This window comes from Hyperoodon ampullatus (genome assembly GCF_949752795.1).
Source record: "Hyperoodon ampullatus genome assembly, chromosome: 1".
NCBI lineage: Eukaryota > Metazoa > Chordata > Mammalia > Artiodactyla > Ziphiidae > Hyperoodon > Hyperoodon ampullatus.
This window is the reverse complement of record NC_136914.1, coordinates 154603823-154631259: the sequence shown is the minus strand read 5'-3', so window position 1 is coordinate 154631259 and position 27437 is coordinate 154603823. Positions and strand designations below refer to the sequence as shown.

At 39.1% G+C, this 27437-nt stretch overlaps 1 protein-coding gene across 1 annotated transcript in view; it reads right to left on the bottom strand.

Annotated features, from left to right (window-relative positions):
• Nucleotides 1–8423: 8423 nt before the first annotated feature.
• Nucleotides 8424–27437, bottom strand: part of ELOVL6 (ELOVL fatty acid elongase 6) — a gene marked incomplete at both ends in the record, with an annotated part of 140146 nt that continues 121132 nt past the window's right edge. The window contains 2 exons of the mRNA XM_079722893.1: nt 8424–8848; nt 24879–25030. Of these exons, the coding sequence (XP_079579019.1) occupies nt 8424–8848; nt 24879–25030 (577 nt within the window). The remainder of the gene's footprint in view (nt 8849–24878; nt 25031–27437) is intronic.

Here is a 27437-nt window from a genome sequence, read left to right as displayed (position 1 = left end):
TGTGTCCTCTGCTAAGCTCAGATATATCAGGGCAAGTCTGGGGAGCAGATGTGGTGGTCACAGGAGTCCATTTATAGTGGGGCTGAGGACCTTACAGGGGCAGTACTTATTCAAGTAAAAGGAGAAACAAGGTTCAATGAGCTCAACCTGGGGGCAAGCTTTGCCCCATGCAGGAGAGGAAATGGACATTCTGATGCAGTGTGATGGCCATTTCTCCAATTCATCCCTTGGTTCCTGGATGCATGTCTGGCTCCTAAGTAGAGAAGGGGGCAGATTTTCTCACACAGCACATCTGACCAAGGGAAAGAGGCATTCTTGCCCCACTGCAAAGCAGAGGGCACCCTACCTCTCTGAGGGGTGGTGGATGCCTGCTGAGAACTGCTAAACCTGGCCAGGCCTAGAGATTTCAAGGCCCAGTGGAGAGATGAAATAGCAGCTGGGCCGGGTACGGATGACAGGGAGGTGGGGTGGGAGCGACCACATAACAGAAATGCCTGATAGAGGCTGTGAGACACCCCTTGGCAATTTCCAGAATTAGATGCAAGGGACTTGGCAGGAAGTCAGAGGTCCTGCATCAGTGCGAGCTACAAACCAGCAAACAATTTGCCTCTACAGGCTGGTGGGTCCGGGGGAAATTCGGGTTACGTGGAAATGAACAAATGAGTTGGCATGGCCGCCTAAGTCAATTTGGAAGCTCAGTAGGTTTATTTATGTTGTATTGATTTGATTATTCTAAAACGAAGTTAAAATCAGAACTGCTTCTAATTAGGAGACAAAGTGCTCGTTTTGCAAAAATGATCTGGTATTTTATAGTAACTCACATAGAGCTATGAGCCGGGCGGGATGCAGGAATAGCTAACACTGTTTGCCTTCTCTTTGTAGAGAGATATTGGCTGCCTTAAGAAACGCCCACTGGAGTTTTCATAAATAAAACATAGCAGAGAAACACCCAAGGGGGCAGTTTTTCCCTCTAGTATGAAAGGAATTAGTGTAGTCGATAGAAAAGGAAGCTGTGTATGAAACCCCAGACTGTAACACAGGGTTTTCGCCCTGAGGGGCTGAAAATACCAAAGATTGCAGAATCCTGTGAGATCTCAGGTGAGGTCGCAGCCGGTGTGTCAGGAGGGGGCTGCCCACATGTTTAACCCTTAGGCTGCCAAGTTGTTTTCCGAGAGCGTATGTATGTTATCTTTTCTGTATAAATATGTATTCTATAACGCATATATAAATAAGGTGGACTACCAATGGTTACGTCTTTCAACTAGTCTATAGATGAAAAGGAATGAAAAGCAGAAGAAAATGTAAAAGGTTACAGGGTAAAATGGGACAGTGAATTTGATCTGATCTGATCCAGAGATTCTTGTCTTGCCTAGAGTCCTTTATGGTGACACGAGTTTTCAGGCATCACGGGCTGAGGCGGAGAGCAGGTGTGAAATTCTGTACATGTGTGAGCGTCCAGTTTTGGGGGGAGGGGGTTGGGTCCCTCTGTGCAGCCCACCCCTCCCCCAACAATGGAAGTCCCTATGGTCACCACTGCTTCTCAGCAGGGCCTCCCCATTTAGTCTCAGGACAGGTGTTTGGCTGTAACTGAGACCTTGCCCCAGACCTACCAGTGCTGGAGATTCATCAGCTACAGACCAACCAGTGGGGAGCCCTTTTATTTTTTAGTTCTTTTAACTGTGCTGACCATTGATTTAGGACACTCGCTATGGCTCCAATTAATTTCATTCATTTTGAAACAACAGCCAAGAGTGGTCATGTTGCTGAGATATTGTATTCTGATCCCATTCTTATTTTTTCATTCCTAGGAAGCCTGCTATAACATGTTTCGTGGTCTTGAAGTGACATAAGTACAGCATTTTTGCTGGCTAGACAGTGATATAAAATGCTTGTATGTTTTAATGCATGCTGCATTCATTTCTGAAGCTTGCATTATATGAGACTGTGTTCCTATCAGAAGCTACCTGATGGCTCAGTTGTTTGTATTGGGTTCTGAGACTCCTGTCAAAAAGAGAAGCACCCCTAAGGTTTGCTTCTGCTTGTCCTTTTTTTTTTTGGTGAAGTTAATAAATATAACTTTCTGTGCAGTATGGGTCTCCCTCTCCCCACCCACCCATTTTGCCCTGAGTTAAGAACATACATTAAGTGGTTTACAAATAAAATAGAAAGCTCTGTCTTAATTTATTCTGAGATGATGTGAAAAGAGAGAGGCGTGTTCATAGTAATTTAGCTGTGGAGAACTTTCACAAATAACAGGTTCTTAGTTTTAAATATAAATGCTGTCGGGATATTGATGTTGTGCACACCGTAGAGAAAACCATAAAGAATACCATTTAACCTAAAACACATACAGTAGAACATACAAAACCCTAGAAGAAGGCCGAATTGTAGGAGCAGGGAGTAGATGGCTTCATTCCCCTTGCTAGTAGCCAGCAGGTGTGTGACGTACTGGGCCCTTCTAGGAGGGAGGTGCTGTGCTTCCTATTTTCCCCATCACACATTTTGTCCTGAAAGACTTTGTCCAGTGACATGGCAAAGCGCTTCCTAGTTCAGAGCTGAGCATCTGAATTTCATTCATTTATACGCTACTTCTTTTCAAAAAATTTGAATGGCTACAGTGAAATTGGATTTAAGGAGACTATGTTCACATCTCATTCCTTCTACTTCTGTGACATTTGATCTAATGAACAAATTTTCCTCAGCTGTAAAATGGGGATCCAACTTAGACTATCTGCCCCATGAGGACTGCTCTGATGCGCCCTCAGGTCTGGAGAACATGTGAAGTGTTACACCCATGAAACACCGTGGGTGTGCTAGACACCTGTGGGGTTTTGATCAGTAGTATCCGGGGACCACATCATTCCTGGGCTATGCTCGAGAACTGAGGAGTTTTAGGGACTCACCTGTGTTTCGTGAACACATTGGAGTCAAGTGTGGGATGGCCTCTGTGAGATTTTTGAGTAGCCCTTAGTGTCTTGGACGCCCCCTTTGAATTGCCCAGAACAAGAGAGAAAAGAAGCCAGAAACATAGTTTAGTTTTAATCAAAAGTTATGATTTTATTTTTAATTTTAATATACCAGAAAAAATATTTATTTTAATGTCGTGAAATAAGCACTTGAAAATAACAATTGCAGCATTGCTGTGATTTGCTCTGTGAGGCTTATATGGGCAGGCTTTTATCTGAACAGAGGTGCTGGGGCCTCCAAGAGGCTGAATCTTCCAGGGGTTTTCAAGGTTGCAGCAAGCAACCTCCTTCCTGAACACGCCAAGAGAGCAGACCTGTCTGAATCGGACAGGCTTGGGCAGCATTATGGGGCTACTTCTGGAGAATTCTAGATTCTGCCCACTGGGGAAAAAAGTCCCCAGTGCCGCCAAGCATTGGGAAAATAACAACGTTTCAATACCAACATGAGTCAGGACCTTGCAATCCTGGCTTACATGTGTTGCACATATGGCTTGACCCTGGTATATGGGACCAGTTTCTTTAATTTAACCAGTTGCTTTAGGAGATGTTGACTACAATGTAGTTTTGGGTTTGGATTTCTGGTGAAGTGTGTCTGATGTCAAGACTTTTGCCTGCTCAACATAAAATCAAAATGCCATCCTTAAGATCTCCCTAATCCCCCTCAACCCTGCCATGGGTGTGTTCCCACTGTCTATCTCTTTAGTGCTAGAATAACTTTTGTTTCACTTTTTAAAAATTAATTAACTAATTTATTTATTAATTTATTTATTTTTGGCTGCATTGGGTCTTTGTTGCTGCAGGCGGGCTTTCTCTAGTTGCAGTGAGCGGGGGCTACTCTTCGTTGTGGTGCGCGGACTTATTGCAGTGGCTTCTCTTGTTGTGGAGCATGGGATCTAGGCGCACAGGCTCAGTAGTTGTGGCACATGGGCTTAGTTGCTCCACGGCATGTAGGATCTTCCCGGACCAGGGCTCGAACCCATGTCCCCTTCATTGGCAGGTGGAGTCTTAACCACTGTGCTACCAGGGAAGTCCCCACTTTTTTAGAAGTGTAATTCAGGAGGAAGGGAAATCTGGGGCTTTTTTTTCCCCCTTCTGCTAGCCCTGAATTTTCATAGTGTCTGAGGATGAAGCAGGTAACCTGGTGATTCAACAGGTTTGTGAATATTCTCTGATGCTCTGCACAGGTGTACCTAACTGGTCTCTTTAGCTATGGGTTCTGCCATATGACTTGAGGATGTTTATAACTGGCGTGTTACAACTGGCATTCAAGAAAATACTATAACTGCACTGATGCTTGTTTTGCTTAAATATTGTGTACCAGCGTACAGAGGCCTTTGGTTCATTGGAAGACTGGGGCCTAACACTTCATACTGATTGTCAGCACAAAATAGAGTATCATTGCTTTATCAGATCTCACTTTAATGAGTATGATCCACAGGCCAAACCCTGTGGTGCATTCTTAGCAAAATCTCTTTTGGATGGTGATGGGTCTGAGACACAAAGAATAGGGTCTTGTATACAAATAGAAAAGGGACAGAAGAACAAGTTAAGCTATAGGACACAATGACTCACAGCACGAAAGTAGGCTCTACTACCATCCCAAATCGATAGCAAAATATTTATTATCGAAAACAAAAAGATTGGACCACTAGACTTTCATCATAAAACTCTCAAACAATTGTACTTTTCAGGATGGAAACATTTTTGGGGAAATAAGTGTCTATGAGACAGACATGGACCATGCACACACAACTCAAAGCACTCCTGAACTCTGGGAGGTGGTCTATTTGACCTTCTCCACTCTCCTAATAGCCCTCTTGAGTCAGCACATGGCCAATCCAACAACTGTGTTAAAGATTCATTCATTAACCAAACTGGGAAAAAAAAACCCTCAGAATGTGCTGGAGCTGACTTAGGTATGTCTGAGGAGAGGCTGTTCTCATAATAAAGATAGCAACCTGAGCTTGTCTCTCCCAGGTAACCCAGCAGTCTGGGAACCAGGCCAGACTTCTGGAACTTTCTACTCCAGTGTAGTTGACTCCAGGCGCTTTGTTATTCTTATGTGACAGGTTTTATCTTATGATAAAGATACCATGTCTGATTAAAAAAAGAAAAAAATTCTGTGGGTCTCCTAGAAGTGTTCTTCCATTCAGTTCTACAGAAACCCCACTCAGTAAAGTTTTAGACTCAGAGCTACATTAGTAGAGAGAAGTGAGAGGGATGTATTCAATTTGTTCTTTCCCCTTCAGCAACATATACAGCTGTATTGTCCCTGCCCCCTCATTTTTATAGTGCAGTATGGTTAGAAGGATGGGAGTAAATTACCTGGAATAATCACCTCAGTATATGGTTTTAACTTGGTACATTGGCCTGACATTGAATATGAATATAGTAGTGGCTTTTTTTTTTCATGAGCAAAACTAGAAGGTGCAGATAAAACCTCTTGCCCTATGAATAGAGTATTTCTCACTAGAAAGTTTTTCACTGCAAACTAATAGACTTGGGTTGATGCTCAGACCTTGTGTATCAAATTGCATGTATTTATGTATGAAGACTTGGTTAAAAAAAATTTTTTTTTAAATCCAGGAATGTTTTCACCAAACTGCAATTGGAATGCAGTGGAAAATCTTCAATAGAAAGATAATCTGTTGCAGCATAGTGGGGCAGCTATAAAAACTTGCCTGCCCAAGTTTTTCTGGAATGTTAACTGACAGGATTATCTATGTGGCAGTCAGTTCTCTGATAGGCTTCAGATTTGCCATGGGCTAGTGGTCCAGCCTTGTATCTTGATATAATTAAGCAGTTAAGCTGAGATGTTAAAAACATTATACTGAACCTGTAATACCAGAATTTAGATTTTTTTTACAGGTGTGTTTTCTTTTTCCCTCCCATGATAGTCATTGGAAATGCCTTTAGATATATTTACCTAATTTTAAAACTATTTATTAGACATTCAATCTGTAAACAAAAATTCTAAATTATCTCACAAGTGAACACAAGTATGAACCTGTATCAAGATGAAAGTGCTTTGGAAGCATCATTTAGGATCTATTTAAGGTCTATGCTCATTTCCTTATTCTAACCTGCATTAAAGGATCACTGATAAATCAATGGATTAAATAATTAAATTAAATCAACCAGAGTTGAGTTTAACTGAACAGCCAGTTAGAGCTTAAGTCAACTGTTATTTGGCCTTTTCCTCATTTTAATTATTCTGCTTTTTTTTCTAAGAAAAAAAGCTTATTGCACAGTATCATGTATTTTCAAAGCTCAAAATAACATTGTTTGCATCTTAGGTCCTGCTATAACTAATAGATCCTTATCTTTTCAGCTCATGTCAGTTTTTGCCCTAAAAATAATACATTCCTCCATCAATTCATCTATGAACCAACGTCAAGACATCATAGACTGTTCACAATAATTTAACACAGGTGTAACAGCTTCCCTTCCCTGCATACCCCCCACCCTCCACCCCATCAGTCATGACTTGGTTTGCACGGATTCTTTGTTCATGGTTCAGACCATTCACACAGAATGGAATAAAACTTTATTCTTTTCAATTCCACACATAAACGAGATGCTGAGAAAGCCCTTGTCATCTCTGACAGAGAAGCAGAGCAGCTCTGTTTCATGAATGACAGCACAATTAAAGCTAAAATAATATAAAAATAATTTGAAAAATCCCTTTTCTGTACACTCTCAAATAAAGCAAGAAAGATAAACAACAGCTTCTTTTTCTGCTAGCCAGAAAATGTGTTTCTATTCATTTGGGCTTTGAAGTTCGTTGGACCCCTCATCTGTGTGCCTATACGTGTGGTAATGCGTGTCTAATCTATGCAGTGTAGTGGCCCCTAATTTTTTCATCTAGTTTGTCTAATCATTTAGCTACTTAACCAATGAGAATACTATTATATCACATTGAACACCTTGACATAATTGCTTCTTTGAAATACTAGGAATGTTTACACATTTATTTGGCTTGAAAAGGACTGAAATATTACAGATGTTATCTAGCTTTTTTTTTTTTAAAGAATATGGCTCTTAATAAATCAATTTTCTGAGTTCCAGAGCAAAAGTCCCTTTTAAAAAAATTTCTGAAGCTGACTTGAAGCAGGAAGAATGTCTTCTGATTTGGCCAAAAATATGGTGAGTATTTTATATCATTTAAAATTTGAAGAATAAGTCTATAAGGGGCCCTTTGTTGTCAACTGTTCCAGCCAAACTTGCCATGAAGTGTGTTTGTCAAAGTATCTCCACTCGACCAGCAGAGGGCACTTTAAACACCTCTGCATTGCCTTAGGGAGCAAATGCAGATGATGCAGAAACACAGTGTTTACCCAAGATCAAGAAGAGCCCTGCAGGTTGTGTGAAATTCACAAAAATATAGAAAATATGGACTGTACCATAGGGTTTCATTTGAATGTTACGAATATGTGTGAAGTCACCGAGGGAGGGGTATACTTATTATCTATTATATTGATCTTCGGCTCACTCCTTTCCCACTGTCCTTTTCTCTTTCCCAGCTCAAGAACGGTACAGCACTGCACCTTTTTACAGGTAGTAGAGAGTTGATTTTTCAAATCATTTGATTGAGTTGTATCGTTTTTATTCTGTATTTACTCCTCTGTTTGAAAGCCTGAGGCAACAGAACAAAGGATAATGCTTCCTACCTCATTTAGGGGTAGAAATTAAACTATCAGAAATGCTCTGAGATGGGGCTGCCCTTTTAGGAACTGGGCTGCATTATTTCCTTCCTCCCAGGAAGAACCCTGGAAAAATATTGTGCCCTGTTTGGTTTTGGCAAACTCACTAGACTGAGGCTGTGCGATGAAGGGAAACAAGCCTTTCTCTTAGTTGAAATATAGTTGTTTATATCCATTTTCTCAGGAGGTGATTAAGACATCTTTTCTCATGGGGGCTACAACTGCCAACCTTTCTTAAAAAGGCTTTCATTTTTGCAAAAGCATTATTGTGTATCTCTTCCATTTTTATCTTTTCTGTTGGCTCCAGTTTAGTGTCAAAAAAGATTAGAAAGGATTGTGTGTATGGGTTCGCACAATTTTTTAAGTAAACTTCTTTGATCCTTAGAGAAATATAACACTAAGTAAGTACATTTTTTTTTTCATATACTGTTAATAGCTTTTGTTTGCCTTCTCTTTCTCTGCCTCTGGCCCACTTTTGTTCTCATTTGTCCTAGAGTTGACAGATAAAGAGGGAATGGGGTCTTCCAGCAGCAGTCCTTTGAGATGGAGGTGTACTCAGTGAGTCCTCACCCAAAAAGGATCATAAACTTACTGGGTTAACTCAACCTAATTATCCCTAAGCTGCTTTGGGTTGTGTGTTTTCTCATGTCTTGTTTTGTTTTAGCTGCACCATATGTGATTCCTTGTGCCATTTTCTTTTGTCTATTATTTTTCTTGATGACCCTGAGCTATGGCTTCCTCCACAGTTCCGACACTAGTCAGCCTTCATTGTTTTCCTCATCTTGCCAATGTAGGCCTCAAAGAAGAAGTGGCAGAAGAGCACAAGATAGCTGAGGTACATGAGTGAGGACCAGAAGATGTTCTGAAAGTGAGAGTGACATTGGTCATGCTGCATCCAGTGGAAGACCAGGTAGTTAACGACACAGCCCATCAGCATCTGAGTGATCTGGGACAAGGTGATGAACATGGCAAACTTCCGGGAGACTCGGAAACCCGCTGCTCGCAAGGCATAGTAAGAGTACATCACGGAGTGCACGCCATAGTTCATAGTCATGAACCAACCACCCCCGGCAACCATGTCCTTGTAGGAGTACCAGGAGTACAGAAGCACAGTGATGTGGTGGTACCAGTGCAGGAAGATCAGCTTCTGCTTCCTCAGAATGATGAATATTGTATCTCCTGAAAGACAAAGAAAAAAATGGACATGAGCCCCTTGACCATAACATAATCATAATCTATATTTCTGCAAGAAGGTAGTTGTTTTGAACTGGTACTTGAGAATGAGATGGACTGGGTTAGAATCCTGGACTGATAGTTACTAGCTCAGTGACCCTGGGCAAGTTATTTATCCTATTTTCCCATTTCATCATATGTAAAATGGGGATAAAAATAGCTTGAAATTATCTGAGGATTAAATAGGATACTCAACATGTCTTCTTAGCACATGGTAAGCACTCAATAAATGTTACTTACAGAAAGGTGTTTTGCACAAAATCATATTAATTTTTAATTTGGAAGGGACACTAATAACCGTGTTGTCCATTTCCAACTCAGCCATGCATTTTAGGAAATATCACCTGGAAGAGTCAAATGATATTTATTAATCAAGAGAAACAAATTAGAATTCAAGTGCCCAGCAAAACGTTCTTAGGCTTCTCTGGAGTAGTAAAAGGACACTTTCCTTTCATACATGATAAAGGTACTCTTTAAAAACATATCTTTGTAAGCTCCCAATAAAATGTGAAGCCTTGACATATGGAAGTTAGGAAAGTAAAATTTAAACAAAAGGCTATTCTGGGATGAGAGACAAGATGGTGGAGAGGAAGGACTTCAGCTCACCTCCTCTCACAAAAACACCAAAATCACAACTAACTGCTGAACAACCATCGACAAAAAAGACTTGAACCTACCAAAAAAGATATTCTTCACCCAAAGACAAAGCCACAATGAGACGGTAGGAGGTGCGCTTTTGTGATATAATTTAATCCCACACCCACTGGGTGGGCGACCCACAGACTGCAAAAGTATATTGCAGAGGTTTTCCCACAAGAGTGAGAGTTCTGAGCCCCACATCAGGCTCCCCAGCCTGGGGGTCTGGCATCAGGAGAATGAGCCACCAGAGCATTTGGCTTTGAAGGCCAGCAGGGCTTGAGTGCAGGAGCTCCACAGGACTGGGGGAAACAGAGACTCCATTCTCGGAGGGTGCACACAAGGTTTCACCTGCACTGGGACCCAGGGCAATGTACTGATTTCATATGAGCTTGAGCCAGACCTACCTGCTGGTCTTGGAGAGTCTCCTGCAGGGACAAGGCTATGGTCACTATGGGGGCAAGGACACTGATGGCAGACACCCCAGAGAACACTCATTGGCATGAGCTCTCCCAGAGGTCGCCATTTTGGCACCAAGACCTGGCCCCACCCATCAGCAGACAGGGTGCCTAAAGTTGTACTGAGCTCACAGCCACCTCTAAACACATACCTTGACATGGCCCTGCCCACAACAGGGACAAGACCCAGCTCTACCCACCAGTGGACATGCACCAGTCCCTCCCACCAGGAAGCCTACACAAGTCCCTGGACCAACCTCACCCACCAGGGAGCAGACACTAGAACCAAGAATTACAATCTTGTAGCCTGAGGAACAGAGACCACAAACACAAAATATTAGACAAAATGAGATGGCAGAGAAATACGTTCCAGATGAAGGAACAAGATAAAACCAAGAGGAACTAAGTGAAATGGAGATAGACAATCTACCCAAAACAGAATTCAGAGTAATGATAGTAAAGATGATCCAAGATCTTAGAATAACAATGGAGGCATAGACTGAGAGGATACAAAAAATGTTTAATAAAGAGCTGGAAGCTTTAAAGAACAAACAAACAGAGATGAACAGTACAATAACTGAAAGGAAAAATACACTAGAAGGAATCACTAGCAGAATAAATGAGGCAGAAGAATAAGTAAGTGAGGTGGAAGACAGATTGGTGGAAATCACTGCTGTGGAACAGAATAAAGAAAGAAGAATGAAAAGAAATGTGGACAGTCTACGAGACTGCTGGGACAACATTAAATGCACCAACATTTGCATTATAGGGGTCCCAGAAGGAGAAGAGAGAGAGAAAGGGCCTGAGAAATTATTTGGAGAGATTATAGCCTAAAACTTCCCTAACGTATGAAAGGAAACACTCAAGTCCAGGAAGTGCAGAGAATCCCATACAGGATAATCCCAAGGAGGAACACACTGAGACACATACTAATTAAACTGACAAAAATTAATGACAAAGAAAAAATATTAAAAGCAACAAGGGAAAAGCAACAAATAACATATAAGGGAACCCCCACAAGGTTATCAGCTGATCTTTCAACAGAAACTCTGCAGGCCAGAAGGGAGTGGCATGATATATTTAGTGATGAAAGGGAAAAAGCTACAACCGAGAATACTCTACCCAGCAAGGCTCTCATTCAGATTTGACGGAAAAATCAAAAGCTTTACAGACAAGCAAAAGCTAAGAGAATTCCGCACTACCAAACCAGCTTTACAACAAATGCTAAAGGAACTTCTATAGGCGGAAAAGAAAAGGCAGCAATTAGAAACAGGAAAATTACGAATGGGAAAGCTTGCTGGTAAAGGCAAAAACACAGTAAAGGTAGGAAATCATCCACACAAAAATAAGATGTCAAAATGAGTAATCATGAGAAGAGGAGAGGAGAGTACAGATGCAGGATATTGGAAATGCATTTGTTTTAAGTTGCTGGTCTCTTAATTTCAATCTTGTCTCTATATAGACAGCTATATCAAAACCTCATAGTAACTGCAAACCAAAAATCTGCAATGGATAAACACACACAAAAGAAAAAGCAATCCAAATACAACTCTAAAGATAGTCATCAAATCACAAGTGAAGGGAACCAAAAAATGAAGGGAAGAATAAAGACCTACAAAAACAAATCCAAAACAATTGACAAGATGGCAATAAGAACATAATATTGATAACTACCTTAAAATGTAAATGTATTAAATGCTCCAACCAAAAGACATAGACTGGCTGAATGCATACAAAAATAAGACCCGTATATATGCTGTCTATAAGAGACCCACTTCAGATTTAGGGACATATACAGACTGAAAGTTAGAGGATGGAAAAAGGTAGTCCATGCAAATGGAAATCAAAAGAAAGTTGGAATAGCAATACTCATATCAGACAAAATAGACTTTAAAATAAAGACCATTACAAGAGGCAAAGAAGGACACTACATAATGATCAAGGGATCAATCCAAGAAGAAGATATAACAATTGTAAATATATATGCACCCAACATAGGAGCACCTCGATATATAAGGCAAATGCTAGCAGCCGTAAAAGGAGAAATTGACAGTAACACAGTAATAGTGGGGGACTTTAACACCCCACTTAAATCAATGGACAGATCATCCAGAGAAAAATCAATAAGGAAACACAGGCCTTAAATAACACACTAGACCAGATGGACTTAATTGATATTTATAGAGCATTCCATCCAAAAGCAGCAGACTACACATTCTTCTCAAGTGCACATGGAACATTCTTCAGGACATATCACATGCTGGGCCACAAAGCAAGCCTCAGTAAATTTAAGAAAATTGAAATCATATCAAGCATCTTTTCTGACCACAATGCTATGAGATTAGAAATCAATTACAAGAAAAAAAAAACTGTAAGAAACACAAAAATGTGGACGTTAAACAATATGTTACTAAACAACCAAGGGATCACTGAAGAAATCAAAGAGGAAATAAAAAAACTCCTAGAGACAACTGAAAGCAAAAACTTGATGATCCAAAACCTGTGGGATGCAGCAAAAGCAGTACTAAGAGAGAAGTTTATAGTGATACAGTCTTACCTGAGGAAACAAGAAAAATCTCAAATAAACAACCTAACCTTACACCTATAGCAATTAGAGAAGGAAGAACAAACAAAACCCAAAGTTAATAGAAGGAAAGAAATAATAAAGATCAGAGCAGAAATAAATGAAATAGAGATGCAGAAAACAATAGAAAAGATCGATGAAACTAGAAGCTGACTCTTTGAAAAGATAAACAAAATTGATAAACCTTTTGCCAAACTCATCAAGGAAAAAAAGGGAGAGGGCTCAAATCAATAAAATTAGAAATAAAAAAGAGGTTACAATTGACAACACAGAAATACATAGGATCATAAGAGGCTATTACAGCAACTATATGCCAATAAAATGGACAACCTAGAAGAAATGGACAAATTCTTAGAAAGGCACAAACTTCCAAGACTGAACCAGGAGGAAATAGAAAATATGAACAGACCAATCACAAGTAATGAAATCAAAACTGTGATTAAAATCTTCCAGCAAACAGAAGTTCAGGCCCAGATGGCTTTACAGGTGACACTAGAAGGAATCGCTAGCAGAATAAATGAGGCAGAAGAACATTTAGAGAAGAGTTAACACCTATTCTTCTGAAACTATTCCAAAAAAATTGCAGAGGAAGGAATACTCCCAAACTCATTCTATGAGGCCACCAGCACCCTGATACCAAAAAACAGACAAAGATACCATACACACACACACACACACACACACACACACACACATTACAGGTCAATATCAATGATGAACATAGAAAAATCCTCAACAAAATATTAGCAAACCAAATCCAACGATACATTAAGAGGCTCATACACACCATGATCAAGTGGGATTTATCCCAGGGATGCAAGGATTTTTCAATATTTGCAAATCTATCATTGTGATACACCACATTAATAAACTGAAAAATAAAAACCAGATGATCATCTCGATAGAAAAAGCTTTTGACAAAGTTCAACACCCATTTATGATAAACTCTCCAGAATGTGGGCATAGAGGGAATACATCTCAACATAATAAAGGTCATATATGACAAACCCACAGCTAATATCATACTCAATGGTGAAAAGCTGAAATCATTTCCTCTAAGGGCAGGAACAAGACAAGAATGTTCATTCTCGCCACTTTTATTCAACATAGTTTTGGAAGTCCTAGCCACGGCAACCAGAGGAAAAAAAAAGGAATACAAATTGGAAAAGAAGAAGTAAAACTGTCACTGTTTGCAGATGACATGATACTATACACAGAAAATCCTAAAGATGCTACCAGAAAACTACTAGAGCTAATCAATAAATTTGGTAAAGTTGCAGGTTACAAAATTAATACACAGAAATTTGTTGCATTTGTATACAGTAACAACAAAAGATCAGAAAGAGTAATACAGGAAACAATCCCATTTACCATCGAATCAAAAAGAATAAAATACCTAGAAATAAACTTACCTAAGGAGGCAAAAACCTGTACTCCAAAAACTATAATATGCTGATGAAAGAAATTGAAGATGACACAAACAGATGGAAAGATATACCATGTTCTTGGATTGGAAGAATGAATATTGTTAAAATGACTATACTATTGAATGCAATCTACAGATTCAATGCAATTCCTATTAAATTACCAATGGCATTTTTCATAGACCTAGAACAAAAAGTCTTAAAATTTATATGGAGACACAAAAGACCCCAAATAGCCAAAGCAATCCTGACAAAGAAAAATGAAGCTGGAGGAATCAGGCTCCCTGACTTCAGACTATACTACAAGGCTACAGTCATCAAAGCAGTATGGTACTCGCACAAAAAATCAATGGAACAGGCTAGAAAGCCCAGAAATAAACCCACGCACCTATGGTCAATTAATCTATGACAAACGATGCAAGAATATATAATGGGGAAGAGACAGTCTCTTCAGTAAGTGGTGCTGGGAAAACTGGACAGCTACATGTAAAAGAATGACACTAGAACATTCTTTAACACCATACACAAAAATAAACTCAAAATGGATTAAAGACCTAAATATAAGACTGGATACTATAAAACTCTTAGAGGAAAACATAGGCAGAACACTCTTTGACATAAATCACAGCAAAATCTTTTTTTGATCCAGCTCCTAGAGTAATGGAAATAAAAACAAAAATAAACAAATAGGACCTAATTAAACTTAAAAGCTTTGGCACAGCAAAAGAAACCACAAACAAAACGAAAAGACAACCCACAGAATGGGAGGAAATATTTGCAAATGAAGTGATCGACAGGGATTAATCTCCAAAATATACAAACAGCTCATGCAGCTTAGTATCAAAATAACAACCCAATCAAAAAATGGGCAGTAGGTCTAAATAGACATTTCTCCAAAGAAGACATACAGATGGCCAAAAAGCACATGAAAAAATGCTCAACATCACTATAAGTATTAGAGAAATGCAAGTCAAAACTACAATGAGGTATGATCTCACACTGATCAGAATGGCCATCATCAAAAAGTCTACAAACAATACCCTTTTTTTTAGATTCTACATGTAAGCAATATCATATGATATTTGTCTTTCTGTGTCTGACTTACTTCACTCAGTATGACAATCTCTAGGTCCATCCATGTTGCTGCAAGTGGCATTATTTTGTACTTTTTTATGGCTGAGTAATCTTCCATTGTATATATGGAACTTATTTACAAAACAGAAGTACATTCATGGATGTAGAAAACAAACTTATGTTTACCAGGGGATAACAGGGTGGAGGGATAAATTGGGAGATTGGGATTGACATATACATACTACTATATATAAAATAAATAACTAATAAGGACCTGCTGTATAGCACAGGGAACTACTCAATACTCTGTAATGGGCTATATGGGAGAAGAATCTAAAAAAAAAAAAAGAGTGGAATATGTATATGTATAACTGATTCACTTTGCTGTACACCTGAAACTAACACTACATTGTAAATCAACTATACTCCAATAAAATTTTTTAAAAAGTCTACAAACAATAAATGCTGGAGAGGGTATGGAGAAAAGGGAACCCTCCTACACTGTTGGTGGGAATGTAAATTGGTAGAGCCACCATGGAGAACAGTATGGAGGTTCCTTAAAAAATGAAAAATAGAACTACCATATGATCCAGCAATCCCACTCCTGGGCATATATCCAGAAAAAAATGTAATTTGAAAAGATACATGCACCCCAATGTTTATTGCAGCACTATTACTATTTACTACAGGCAAGACATGGAAGCAATGTAAATGTCCATTGACAGAGAAATGGATAAAGAAGATGTGGTACATATATACAATGTGTATATACAATGGAATATTACTCAGTCATAAAAAAGAATGAAATAATGCCATTTGCCGCAACATGGATGGATCTAGAGATTATCATATTAAGTGAAGTAAGTCAGACAGAGAAAGACAAATATATGGCATCACTTATATGTGGAATTTTAAAATGATACAAATGAACTTATTTACAAAATAGAAACAGACTTTGAAAACAAACTTATGGTTACCAAAGGGAAAAGGCAGGGGGAGGGATAAATTAGGAGTTTAGGATTAACAGATACACACTACTATATATAAAATAAATAATCAACACGAACCTACTGTATAGCACAGGGAACTCTACTCAATAATCTGTAATAACTTATTTGGGAAAAGAACTTGAAAAAGAATGGATATATGTATATTTATAAGTGAATCACTTTGCTGTACACTTGAAACTAACCCAACATTGTAAATCAACTATACACTACTATAAAATAAAAATTGAATTAAAAAAATTAAATAAACAAAAGGCAAAAATAGGAAAAGAGAAAAAAATTATCTTCTACTGTATTTACTGAAGAGGATAATAGGAATATTTTGGTACCATTGAATCAAGTGATAAAAAACTGAGAATGACACACATTTTTATGGAATTAACTTTGAAAAATCTTTCCAGGATCTATCCAAAATTTTACTAATATTATACCCTTTGAAGAAAAAGGCCACTGTTTTTTCAGTCTAATGCTCTCCCATCTGAGCTATTTTGACTATCCAAAAGATCACTGTTTCTAAGGTAGAGAATTCATATTATAGAAGGAAGAATGGTGCTCAAGCAGGTAGATGCTATTAATCTGCAGTGATTGTCTTAAAAGTCTAGGGGTTCTGAAAAATATACTTTAGAACACTTACGTAAAAATGGATGAAGAGCAAGCACAGTAACAAATACACCTGATTCCATTAACGAGTCCAAAAAAAAAAACCCAAAGCATCTGCCTGCATAAATCCTGTTTCTGTCCCATGTGAGACAGAAACAGGATTTATGCAGGCAGATGCTTCATTCTCTTTCCTATCTCTGTGGTTTTCAGATATGGGAAAAACCAATATCCTTCATGCCCTTTGGTGAACTCGAACTTGACTTCTTTTTGTATAACAAGGAGATCTAGGTGGTCCCTCTTCTTATTCTGAAATTTAATTAAGCACAAGGGAACTTAGTACTTACCCTTGTCTTATCGCTCATACTTCAAGGATGCCCTAAAACATCTCATACAAAGGAAGGTCAGATAATGATGGATCTTGGAAAGACTTTTAAGGTTCTGATGGCTGTGGTTGGAATAATACAGGTGGTGCCCTATTCCACTCAGCAGAAGCTATTAGTTTATTTCCCTACTGAACTGTTAAACATTATTACTTCTTATAGTGCAAAACAAAACTACAATGAGGTATCACTTCACACCAATCAGAATGACTATCATCAGGGAACCCTCCTACACTGTTGGGGCAAATGTAAATTGGTATAGCCATTATGGAGAACAATATGGAGGTTCCTCAAAAAAGTAAAAATAGGGACTTCCCTGGTGGTGCAGTGGATAAGACCCCACGCTCCCAGTGCAGGGGGCCTGGGTTCGATCCCTGGTCAGGGAACTAGATCACACATGCAGGCCACAACTAAGAGTTTGCATGCCACAACTAAGGAGGTTGCCTGCCACAACTAAGACCCGGCGCAACCGAATAAATAAATAAATAAATATTAAGAAAAAGAAAAAGTAAAAATAGAGCTACCATATGACTCAGGAATTTCACTCCTGGGCATATATCCTGAAAAGACAAAATCTCTAATTCAAAAAGATACATGCACCCCAGTGTCGATAGCTGCACTATAAGCAACCCAAGTGTCCATCAACAGATGAAATGGATAAAGAAGATGTGGTGTATATATGCAATGGAATATTACTCAGCCATAAAAAAGAATGAAATATTGCCATTTGCAACAACGTGGATGGACCTAGAGAATACCACACAAAGTGAAGTCAGACAAAGACAAATATTATATGCTATCACTTACATGTGGAATCTAAAATATATACAAATGAATTCATTTACAAAACAAAAACAGACTCACAGACATAAAAAACAAACTTATGGTTACCAAAGGGGAAAGTGGGGGCAGGGCGAGGGATAAGTTAGGTAAACAATAAAGATTTACTGTATAGCATAGGGAACTATATTCAATATCTTGTAATAACCTATAATGGGAAAAAATCTGAAAAAAAAATAACTGAATCGCTTTGCTGTATACCTGAAACTAACACAAGATTGTAAATCAGCTCTTCTTCAATAAAAAATAAAGTAAGCTGCTACCTAGGGAATATGAAAACAACAACAACAAACAAACAAAATACCTCAACATTATTATTTCTTATTTGTTTAGAACAGAAAAGGAAAATTTCCAGCTGCTGCATTTCTGAACCTCTTATAAAATTTTCTTTGAAGTCTTCTTCTCTATTTTGAGATGCCTAACATATTAAGCCTGTAAATGTCAGACAGACTAATAACGATTGATGGTGATAGTAACTCTCACTTGTATACCTAAGGGACACAACTAGTGTTAGGAGACCTGGGGTCTACTTACTTATGTTAAACTGTGCTATTTTTGTGTGCTTGTCAAAGATCCACTATTTCTGTGTAATTACTACTCTGTGCCTCCCCTTCCTTCTATGGACTATAACGTAGACACAGTAATTCCAGGCTACCTTTGTTCCCAGTGGAAAGAAGGTAGAAGTCCAAGGAATTGTATGTTAAAAACAAATTTATTCATTCGTAATTGAGATTTTTTTATGAGTCTCTAAGTATTAACTACAATAAATATAAATCCTGTACAATATTCAAACATAATGTAATAAAAGTTATTTGCCTTAAAGTAATGAGCATTTTATCCTTTTAAATTCTTTAGATTTAATTTTAACTCTATCACCACTTTTATGTAAAACTTTATTGTCTAAAGAACGATTTCAGTGTGGGAAGAGTGGTAGGGGACAAAACACAGACCATATTAGAATGGGCTAACATAGAAGCTACAAATCTGGAATTGAACATAGCTTTGTGTTTTTCCTGTCTGAGTCGGGGTGGTGGTCTCAGGCTTGATCTGAGACACACTAGGTGTTTCCATTTAATACGGGGAGGTGGGGGCAAAGGACATGTCATGAGATCTTCAAAATGAAATTTAGATACACATAAGAATTTTTCTCAGAACAGATATGCAGGATGATAGATGGAGTAAAGAAGGTGAGGATCTTCCAGTAATGGCTCTGAGCCTCTCAGGAGTAGCATTCCAATGCCATATCAAGATTACTGTCCCCAAGCAGGCCACCAACCCAGAGAAGGGTAGTTTTCCTTGGGTGAGAGGAAGCTGGTAGGGTTCCAGAAAGAGCTCCCCAAGACCTCTCATGGTTCTTTTGATATCGCAGCTGAGATGCAACAGTCACGCAACTCTGGCAGTTATGAATTATTTTTCCTCTGGGGAAAACTACTTAATAACCCATTTAATTTGTCATGAGCCAGTTACACCAAGAGGGTGGTACTTCCAGGCCTGTCAAAAGCTAGAGTGACCTAGAAATACAAACAAAAGATAGGGACTGTGGATGCAATGTTGGCCAACCAATCTTTCTTGGCCAAAGGTCCTGTTAGCATTATGGAAAGAATTTTGGCCAAGTGTAAGCAGTGGGACTTCTGACTCATGAATGTTTCGGCCATGTCACATATCTTAGCTTCCTCTGGCTCATGTTCTTTACCAGTCTCTCTAACCTTTGGTTCAGCTATTTTCCATCAAGAGCCAGCCTGGAGGCAGGACCTGGTGATCACATACCTAAGTGTTCCTCCTGAACTATGCCTTCTGCCCATGTGCTATTAAGTGTAGCCCTGTGTGCAGCTCTGGAGAAGTTCATGAGCATTTAGCAGCCCCAGGGCATGCATGGCCACCAAGAGATGGAGAGCCCACTATGTGTGTGGTTTGTTACAGACGGCTGTGCCCCTCTCTTCTGAGAGTTAGCTGGAGCTCTGCTGAGTCAGAGTTTCAAAAACAATGACAAGCTCAACTGAGCAAGGACCTAGACTCAGAGCAGATGTTTCCAAGTTCTAACAAAACAAAATCTCAGCAGGTTTTAATATAATTCAAACAGTAGTCACTCAAAGATTTTGGCACACAAAGCAGGTTTGTGGCTCTCTTCCCCTTACTTATTCTAGTAGACTGTAGCCCTGGAATTCACTGAAATGAGCTCATTGTTCTCTGCTGAAACAGAAAGCCCTTCTTGCTATTAAGAGTCTAGTGAAGGGGGAATGTTAGTGTTTAACAGGCACAGAGTTTTCCATTGGGGAAGATAGAAGTGCTGGAGATGGATGGTGGTGATGGTTGCACAACATTGCAAACATCCTTAATGTTGCAGCCTTGTACACTTAGAAATGGCAAAGTTTATGTATGTTTTGCCACAATAAAAAACTACTTCAGTGAAAACTGCAGGCATGCAGGTTTGGGGGGGGCGGTGAAATAGAGTTTCCATATTGAACATTGAAGAACTGTTCTTTTTTCTCACAAGACCTTTTCTTTCTGGTACACATAGGGAGTCCAGAATCTTAGAGAATTTAAAAGAAGAATTGGGGACCTAAAAATAAGAAAAATTCTAAGTAATCCAAATGCATAAAGCTTTCTTGATTAAACAATAGTGACAAAGTTTTCTAAGAGTGAAAAACAGGGAAGGAATTTAACTTCTCAAATGAACAAAAAACCATCCAAGCACACATGTTCACTAAATTAGGTGAACTGATTTTTGGATCTGTTTTGATTCAGTAGTTTACCTTGGGAAGACCGCTATCAAGTAAGCTCCAGGGTATTTGAAAGAGAATAAGTCATATTTTAGAAATGAAAAAGGGTACTCAGACCATGAAAATATCGGATCTGAAATTACATGAAGAATTGGTGTCACACACTAGCCTCATTATTTTTGAGCTATGTCAAGTTGGGGATTTAATTTTTTTTCAGCTCTTCAGCCCACTGTCAACACTTCAATCTCACGTTTGAAGTGTGAAGGAATGGATTGTTTGATATGCAACCTATGAACTATTGTGGTGAATGAGGCTTCTCCAGGGAAGGCAATGATCAAGCCAGGGGCACAGGGGACTAGAGTACAGCTCCTTTGGGCTCAAGAGGGAACAGAATTGTGTCCAATTACAAGGTCTACATGGGGGCAGGAGGGAGTGGCATGTTCGGGCCTAGATTAGTTAAGACACGTGATTCACTAACATCCTCAGGACCAACAACACTCCAACAAGACAGAGGATTATAGCACAAGTACCTCTGAGTGATGCACTAACAGTTCTCATCCATGAATCCTAACTTGTCCACCACCTTAAGACGTTGGTGTCCATCTGGCGTGGAAGCTGGGAGGACAGACAGCACCGGGCTACTTACATCTTTGAAGGAAAATGACTGCTATGAATGGGTTGGGTGGCTCTTCAATATATTATTCCTTCAAAAGGTAGAAGGGACTATTTTATTCTCAAGTCCCTCAAACACAACTGGGTAAAACTCAGAACACAGACAAGCAGTCCTGGCAGGGAAAGGCACTTCTAGAAGCAAAGACTGAAGTAGCTCCTTTGTAATTTGAGGCTTAAAGGCCAGAAGCATAGAGACACCTTTTCTGATTTAAAAAAAAAAGTACTTGTTGAGGGTAGGGAGGTGGAAATTGTAAAGGTGTTCAGGGGTGGTATGTAAGGGGAGTCAAGTTTCATGCATCTACTGTATTCATGTATCTGTAGTCAATTCTTCATCAAAAACACAGGGGAGATTCATAAGGATACTTATTATACAGAATAAAGTATAGGGGTCAAGGGGATATGATATCTCTCAGTTTGAATAATTCTCTAACTTTAATAATGTATGAATTTATTTTAAAGGAAACGTCACAAAAACTCAAGAGAAAAAAAACATGCTCACATTCTCAGACCAGCACCAGTTTCAGGAAAAGTGATCTGACTCAGAGACTCTATGACTCTAAAAGAAGAAAGAATCACTATGAGAAATGTAGCTGGCAAGACAATCTTTTCTTTTATTCATACATGAAGACACAAAATTAAAATATCCTCATAGAATTTTGAAATTCCTAAAAAACACATCTGTAGACTTTTAGGCATTGTCTGTAGCTCCAAGTCTGAAAAACACTTCTCTGGCCTAAGACATTGCAGCTAGTGGTCCTAATTCAAATACTAAAAATAGTTGCCTGGGGGCCTGGTTCATTAAATTCATATTATAAATTTCTTTTTTTGATAAAGTAGCAATTCCATTTCAATGTTTTAAATGCCTGGCCCATGGTAGGTGCTTAATATAAATTTATTAAAGGACCCACACACTTATGGTCAACTAATCTTTGACAAAGGAGGCAAGAATATACAATGGGAAGGGGTGTGGGGAAGTTGGACAGCCACATGTATATCAATGAAGTTAGAACACACCCTCTCACCATACACAAAAATAAACTCAAAATGGCTTAAAGACGTAAATATAAGACACAACACCATAAAACTTAGGCAAAACATTCTCTGACATAAATCTTACCTATGTTTTCTTAGGTCAGTCTCCCAGGGCAATAGAAATAAAAGCAAAAATAAACAAGTGGGACCTAATCAAACTTACAAGCTTTTGCACAGCAAAGGAAACCATAAACAGAACGAAAAGACAACCTACAGACTGGGAGAAAATATTTGCAAATGATGTGACCAACAAGGGCTTAATCTCCAAAATATAAAAACAGCTCATACAACTCAACAACAAAAAGACAACCCAATTGAAAAATGGGCAGAAGATGTAAACAGACATTTCTCCAAAGAAGACATACAGATGACCAACAGGCACATGAAAAGGTGCTCAACACCACTAATTATTAGAGAAATGAAAATCAAAACTGCAATGAGGTACCACATCATACCAGTCAGAATGGCCATAATTAAAGTCTATAAATAACAAATGCTGGAGAGTATGTGGACAAAAGGGAACCCTCCTATACTGTTGGTGGGAATGTAAATTGGTACAGCCATATTGGAGAACAGTATGGAAGTTCCTTAAAAAACTAAAAATAGAGCTACCATATGATCCAGCAATCCCACTCTTGGGCATATATTTGGACAAAACTATAATTCAAAAAGATACATACATGCCTATGTTCATAGCAGCACTATTCACAATAGCCAAGACATGGAAACAACTTAAATGTCCATCAACAGATGAACAGATAAAGAAGATGTGGTACATATATACAATGGAATACTACTCAGCCATAAAAAAGAACAAAATAATTTCCATTTCCAGCAACATGGATGGGACTAGAGATTATCATACTAAGTGAAGAAAGTCAGAAAGAGAAAGACAAATACCATATGATATCACTTATATGTAGAATCTAAAATATAACACAAATGAACTTATATACAAAACAGAAACAGACTCACAGACATAGAGAACAGACTTGTGGTTGCCAAGGGGAAGGGGTGGGCGGGGGAAGGATGGAGTGCGAGCTTGGGGTTAGCAGATGCAAACTATTATATATAGAATGGATAAAAAACGAGGTCCTATTGTATAGCATAGGGAACTATATTCAAAATCCTGTGATAAACCATAATGGAAAAGAATATATAAAAAAAGAATGTTTAGGTAGGTATAACTAAATCACTTTGCTGTATAGCAGAAATTAACACAACATTTTAAATCAACTATACTTCAATAAAAAATAAATTTAAAAATTTATTAAAGGAATAAATGAATGAATCCATACTAATGCATTTCACTCTAAGACTGTTTTCATAGGCTCTGTGTGTGAGCGTTGAAGTTTTTTCCCCGCTGCTCTTCCTTTGTCTTTGACCTGGGAAGACAGTGGTCAAACCAACAGTTCAAACCAATTGTCAGCACTCTGTAGGCATCAGGTTACAGCCTGCGGCGGAGAGTGGCTATAGGTGGCGTATGCACACATGGGAGACACGTCATATCCACTGTGAACAGACACAGACACAAACTAGGGGCACCTTTCAGAAAGACTTGATAGCTAATACTGCAGGTGATATAGTGAAATTATGACCTCTAACCCCCCTTTTAGGAGAAACAGGACACAATCTATAAATAAAAATTTTGAACGAAATAACCCAATTCTTAATTCCAGATAAAACATTAAGAAACCCAGAGGATGGACAGGCGTCCCCTAAGGATATGTACCAGTTTGTGACATGCTGGCCAGCGCTGCTCATGGATGAACTCAGAGCTTATTATCACTGGTGGATCCCTTTCTCTGGCAGTAGAGATATTTTCCTGGGGAACTGTGTCTGTGTCAAACACTTGCTACTTAATTTTCCACTGTTTCTGCTAACTTGTGCCACACTTATATTAAGACTATTAAAGAGTTAAAGGAAAAACCTTAGGAATCTACATATATAGATATTGGATTAACTTCTAGCCCCAGTATTTTAGATTAATTTCTAGAAGATGAACTACATTCCCCTAAGGCCTATTTCTTTGATGATTAAAATTAAACAACACCAGAAACTAACCCTTAATATTTTGTTAATGAGAACATGAGGATACCCAAACAAAAAGCTGAATTTCCTAGTCTGCGTCCAAACTCCAGAGCTGAAATTACACTTCGATGTGGGACTGGGAAATAGCTGTGTGGCTAACTTTTCCCAATATTCTAATATTAGCGCAGTTGTTAATGGCCTCAGAGAAGGGGCTGGGTAGATGTTATAAGCCTCTGGATGTGTGTTTTCAGTAAGGCTTGGATACGTGCATGTTCTATGTAAACTATTCTGCTCTTCATATTCAATGTACAATTATTTAAAAGGAGGGAAGGAGGGGAGAGAAAAAAAACAGTGGAAGTTAGTCAAGAACGCAAATTCATTCATTGTAACTTTCCTGCAACCAGTGAAACAGGACCTTCAAATTATTTCTTTGTTCATTTTTCCATAAATATTGTGGGTGTGTAGCTACAAAGGGGTGGGGGTTTGGGGGAGGAAATGTAAGGAGAGAAGACACTCACCTAGTTCGGGTGCTTTGCTTAGCACAAATGCATAAGCCCAGAATTTGCTGACAGGTCCATTGTAAAAACCCTGGTCACAAACTGAATGCTTCAGGCCTTTGGTCATCAAAATGTACACCATATAAGCACCAGTTCGAAGAGCACCGAATATACTTCATAATGAAAAGAGAAAAGAAACAACATTCAGGAAAATAATTTCACATCTGATATTAACCATTCTTAGAAGACTGCCATTGGCAGGAAATAGGTAGAGAGGCATCACAGTCATTTGCATTTACCCAGAAGCATTTAAAAATGTTTTGTAAACAAGAGTAGGAAAACTCGTCAGTGCTTTCTTCTGAAGGCCATGCCACTTATAATGCACCAGTGTTCCAAAAAGAGGTCATGGAAAAGGGGAATGGATCCAGGGCAGGATCTCAAGAACTCTGATAACCTTTGTGTTTCAGCTTGAGAACTATCCCTTGGGATGAGATGGGGTTGGCTGAAAACTCCTGGAATTATCTCAGTTCTGTCCTTTGTCCAATCATTATCCAAATCGCCTGGCTCTGTTCCCTGAATCTCTCTCTCTAATCCGTCTTTCTCACAGAAGCCAGAGGAAGAAGGCTTAGCGATTGTTGAAAAAGTGAGGTTGTTGAAAAGAAAACTGACATATGGACTTGTTATCAAGGAACTGCTAAGGAAACAGGAGAGCTCTGGAGTGTGTTGAGCTCAATGATGTAACATGAAGTATGAAAGGACTTGGCAACGGGAACAGGCAACCTCCATCACATAGTGAACCCCGTACGCATGTGTCCCAGAGTTCACAAGCCACATGCATGACTGAAAGGAGAGCTGGCTGACCATGGGGGGAGATGTGTTTACCCATCCTATTTCTGGCAGCATTCCCTTTTTAGGTTCTAAAAGTCAGTTAGCATAGAAAACAAATTTATGGTTACCAAAGGGGAAAAGGGGGTGGGGGAGGGATAAATTAGGAGTTTGGGATTAGCAGATACACATACACTACTGTATATAAAATAAACACCAAGCTCCTACTGTATAGCACAGGGAACTATATTCAGTATCTTATAATAAACCATATTGGAAAAGGCTATGAAAAAGAATAATATCTGTGTGTGTATAACTGAATCACTTTGCTGTACCCCAGAAACTAACATAACATTGTAACTCAACTATGCTCCAATTAAAAAAGGAAAATTAAATTAAAAACAGTCAGGAGATAAACTAGTGAACAGCGACTGAAATGAACAGCAGCCTCATCCAATAGGGAAACAGGAGTTTTATTTCTTTTCAGAGGCATTATCATTTATTTAAAATGTCTTAAGTGCCGCTCCTGACTAAGTCATTCCACTAGGCTATCCCGTCCACAAACGTGCATCCATCCACCAGCGCGAACTAAAGGTCAACTCTGCACAGAACCAAGGTAATGAAGTTGAATTCCTGGCAACTGCCTATTAAGTGGGGATTTTGTGAGTAGCTTCTCTAATGATATACGGCCTACATTAAACAGAGTTACTCTTTCCAACATATAAAACAATCCTGCATAGGATTATTGGTATGATTTTACATTTGTAGATCCCGTTTAACCCTTCAGTGTCTCCCCACTGCACTTAGAATGTAACCCCCAGCTCCTTAGTGGGACCTGCAAGGCTCTGAATGGCCTCTCCTTCCCCCCTTTTCACCTTCCTTCCTGCCATTCTCTTCCCACTCACTGTGAGCCAGTCATTCCAGCACTTCCTGATCCTTTCAGTTTTCTGCCTTTTCCTCTTCTTAGGGAGCTTTTTCCCCCCACGTTCACTTGAAGGCTGTTCCTTCTCACTTTTCTTATCTCAGAGAAATGTCCCCTCCTGCTGGAGTGACCTAAGCCTTTACAGTCAATAAGCTGCCCCGATTTGGGAATGGGGAGTTGGATTTCATTGGTAACATCAGGTAATGCAGATTTTGCCGTCTTACCTGAATTGATTTTTCATGGTTTGCCTTTACCTCACCAGATGATGGCTAAATTTTCATATGAAAAGTTGCCACCATCACCAAATTAAGGTTATTAGCCAACTGGGGACTGACTTGCTGCTATGGAAGGTATTATGGAAGTATGGATATGGCATGTCCACTGAGCATACAGAGCAGACACTGTTGGCTGCCTATTCAAGGGCCAAGTCCCTTTCTCCTTCTCCGTGTTAAAAGAAGCCTGATTTTGTCCAGGTTCTCCCAACTCATGATTCCCCTAAGGAAGGTGACCTTATCTTCAATTTAGGAGTAGATTCTAATTACCTAAGCAAGTTTTAGTAATCCCACTTCCCTTACCAGTGATTTGTTAAGATGGGCACTGACCCAATTCTAGCCAATGTGATGTGAGGAGAGGGCTGCTGGGGGCCTTTTAGGGAAAGGTTTCCTTACTTATTACCACATATTGCTTGGAAGTGCAGCAGCCATCTCGCAACCAGGAGGGAGCTACCTTGAGGACAAAGTTAAGTCAGAGAGGATGGCAAAGTATTCCTTCAAGATGTGACTGAGCTGCTGAGTTAACCCATCTTTCAGTGACCCCATCACAAGCGTTCTTGT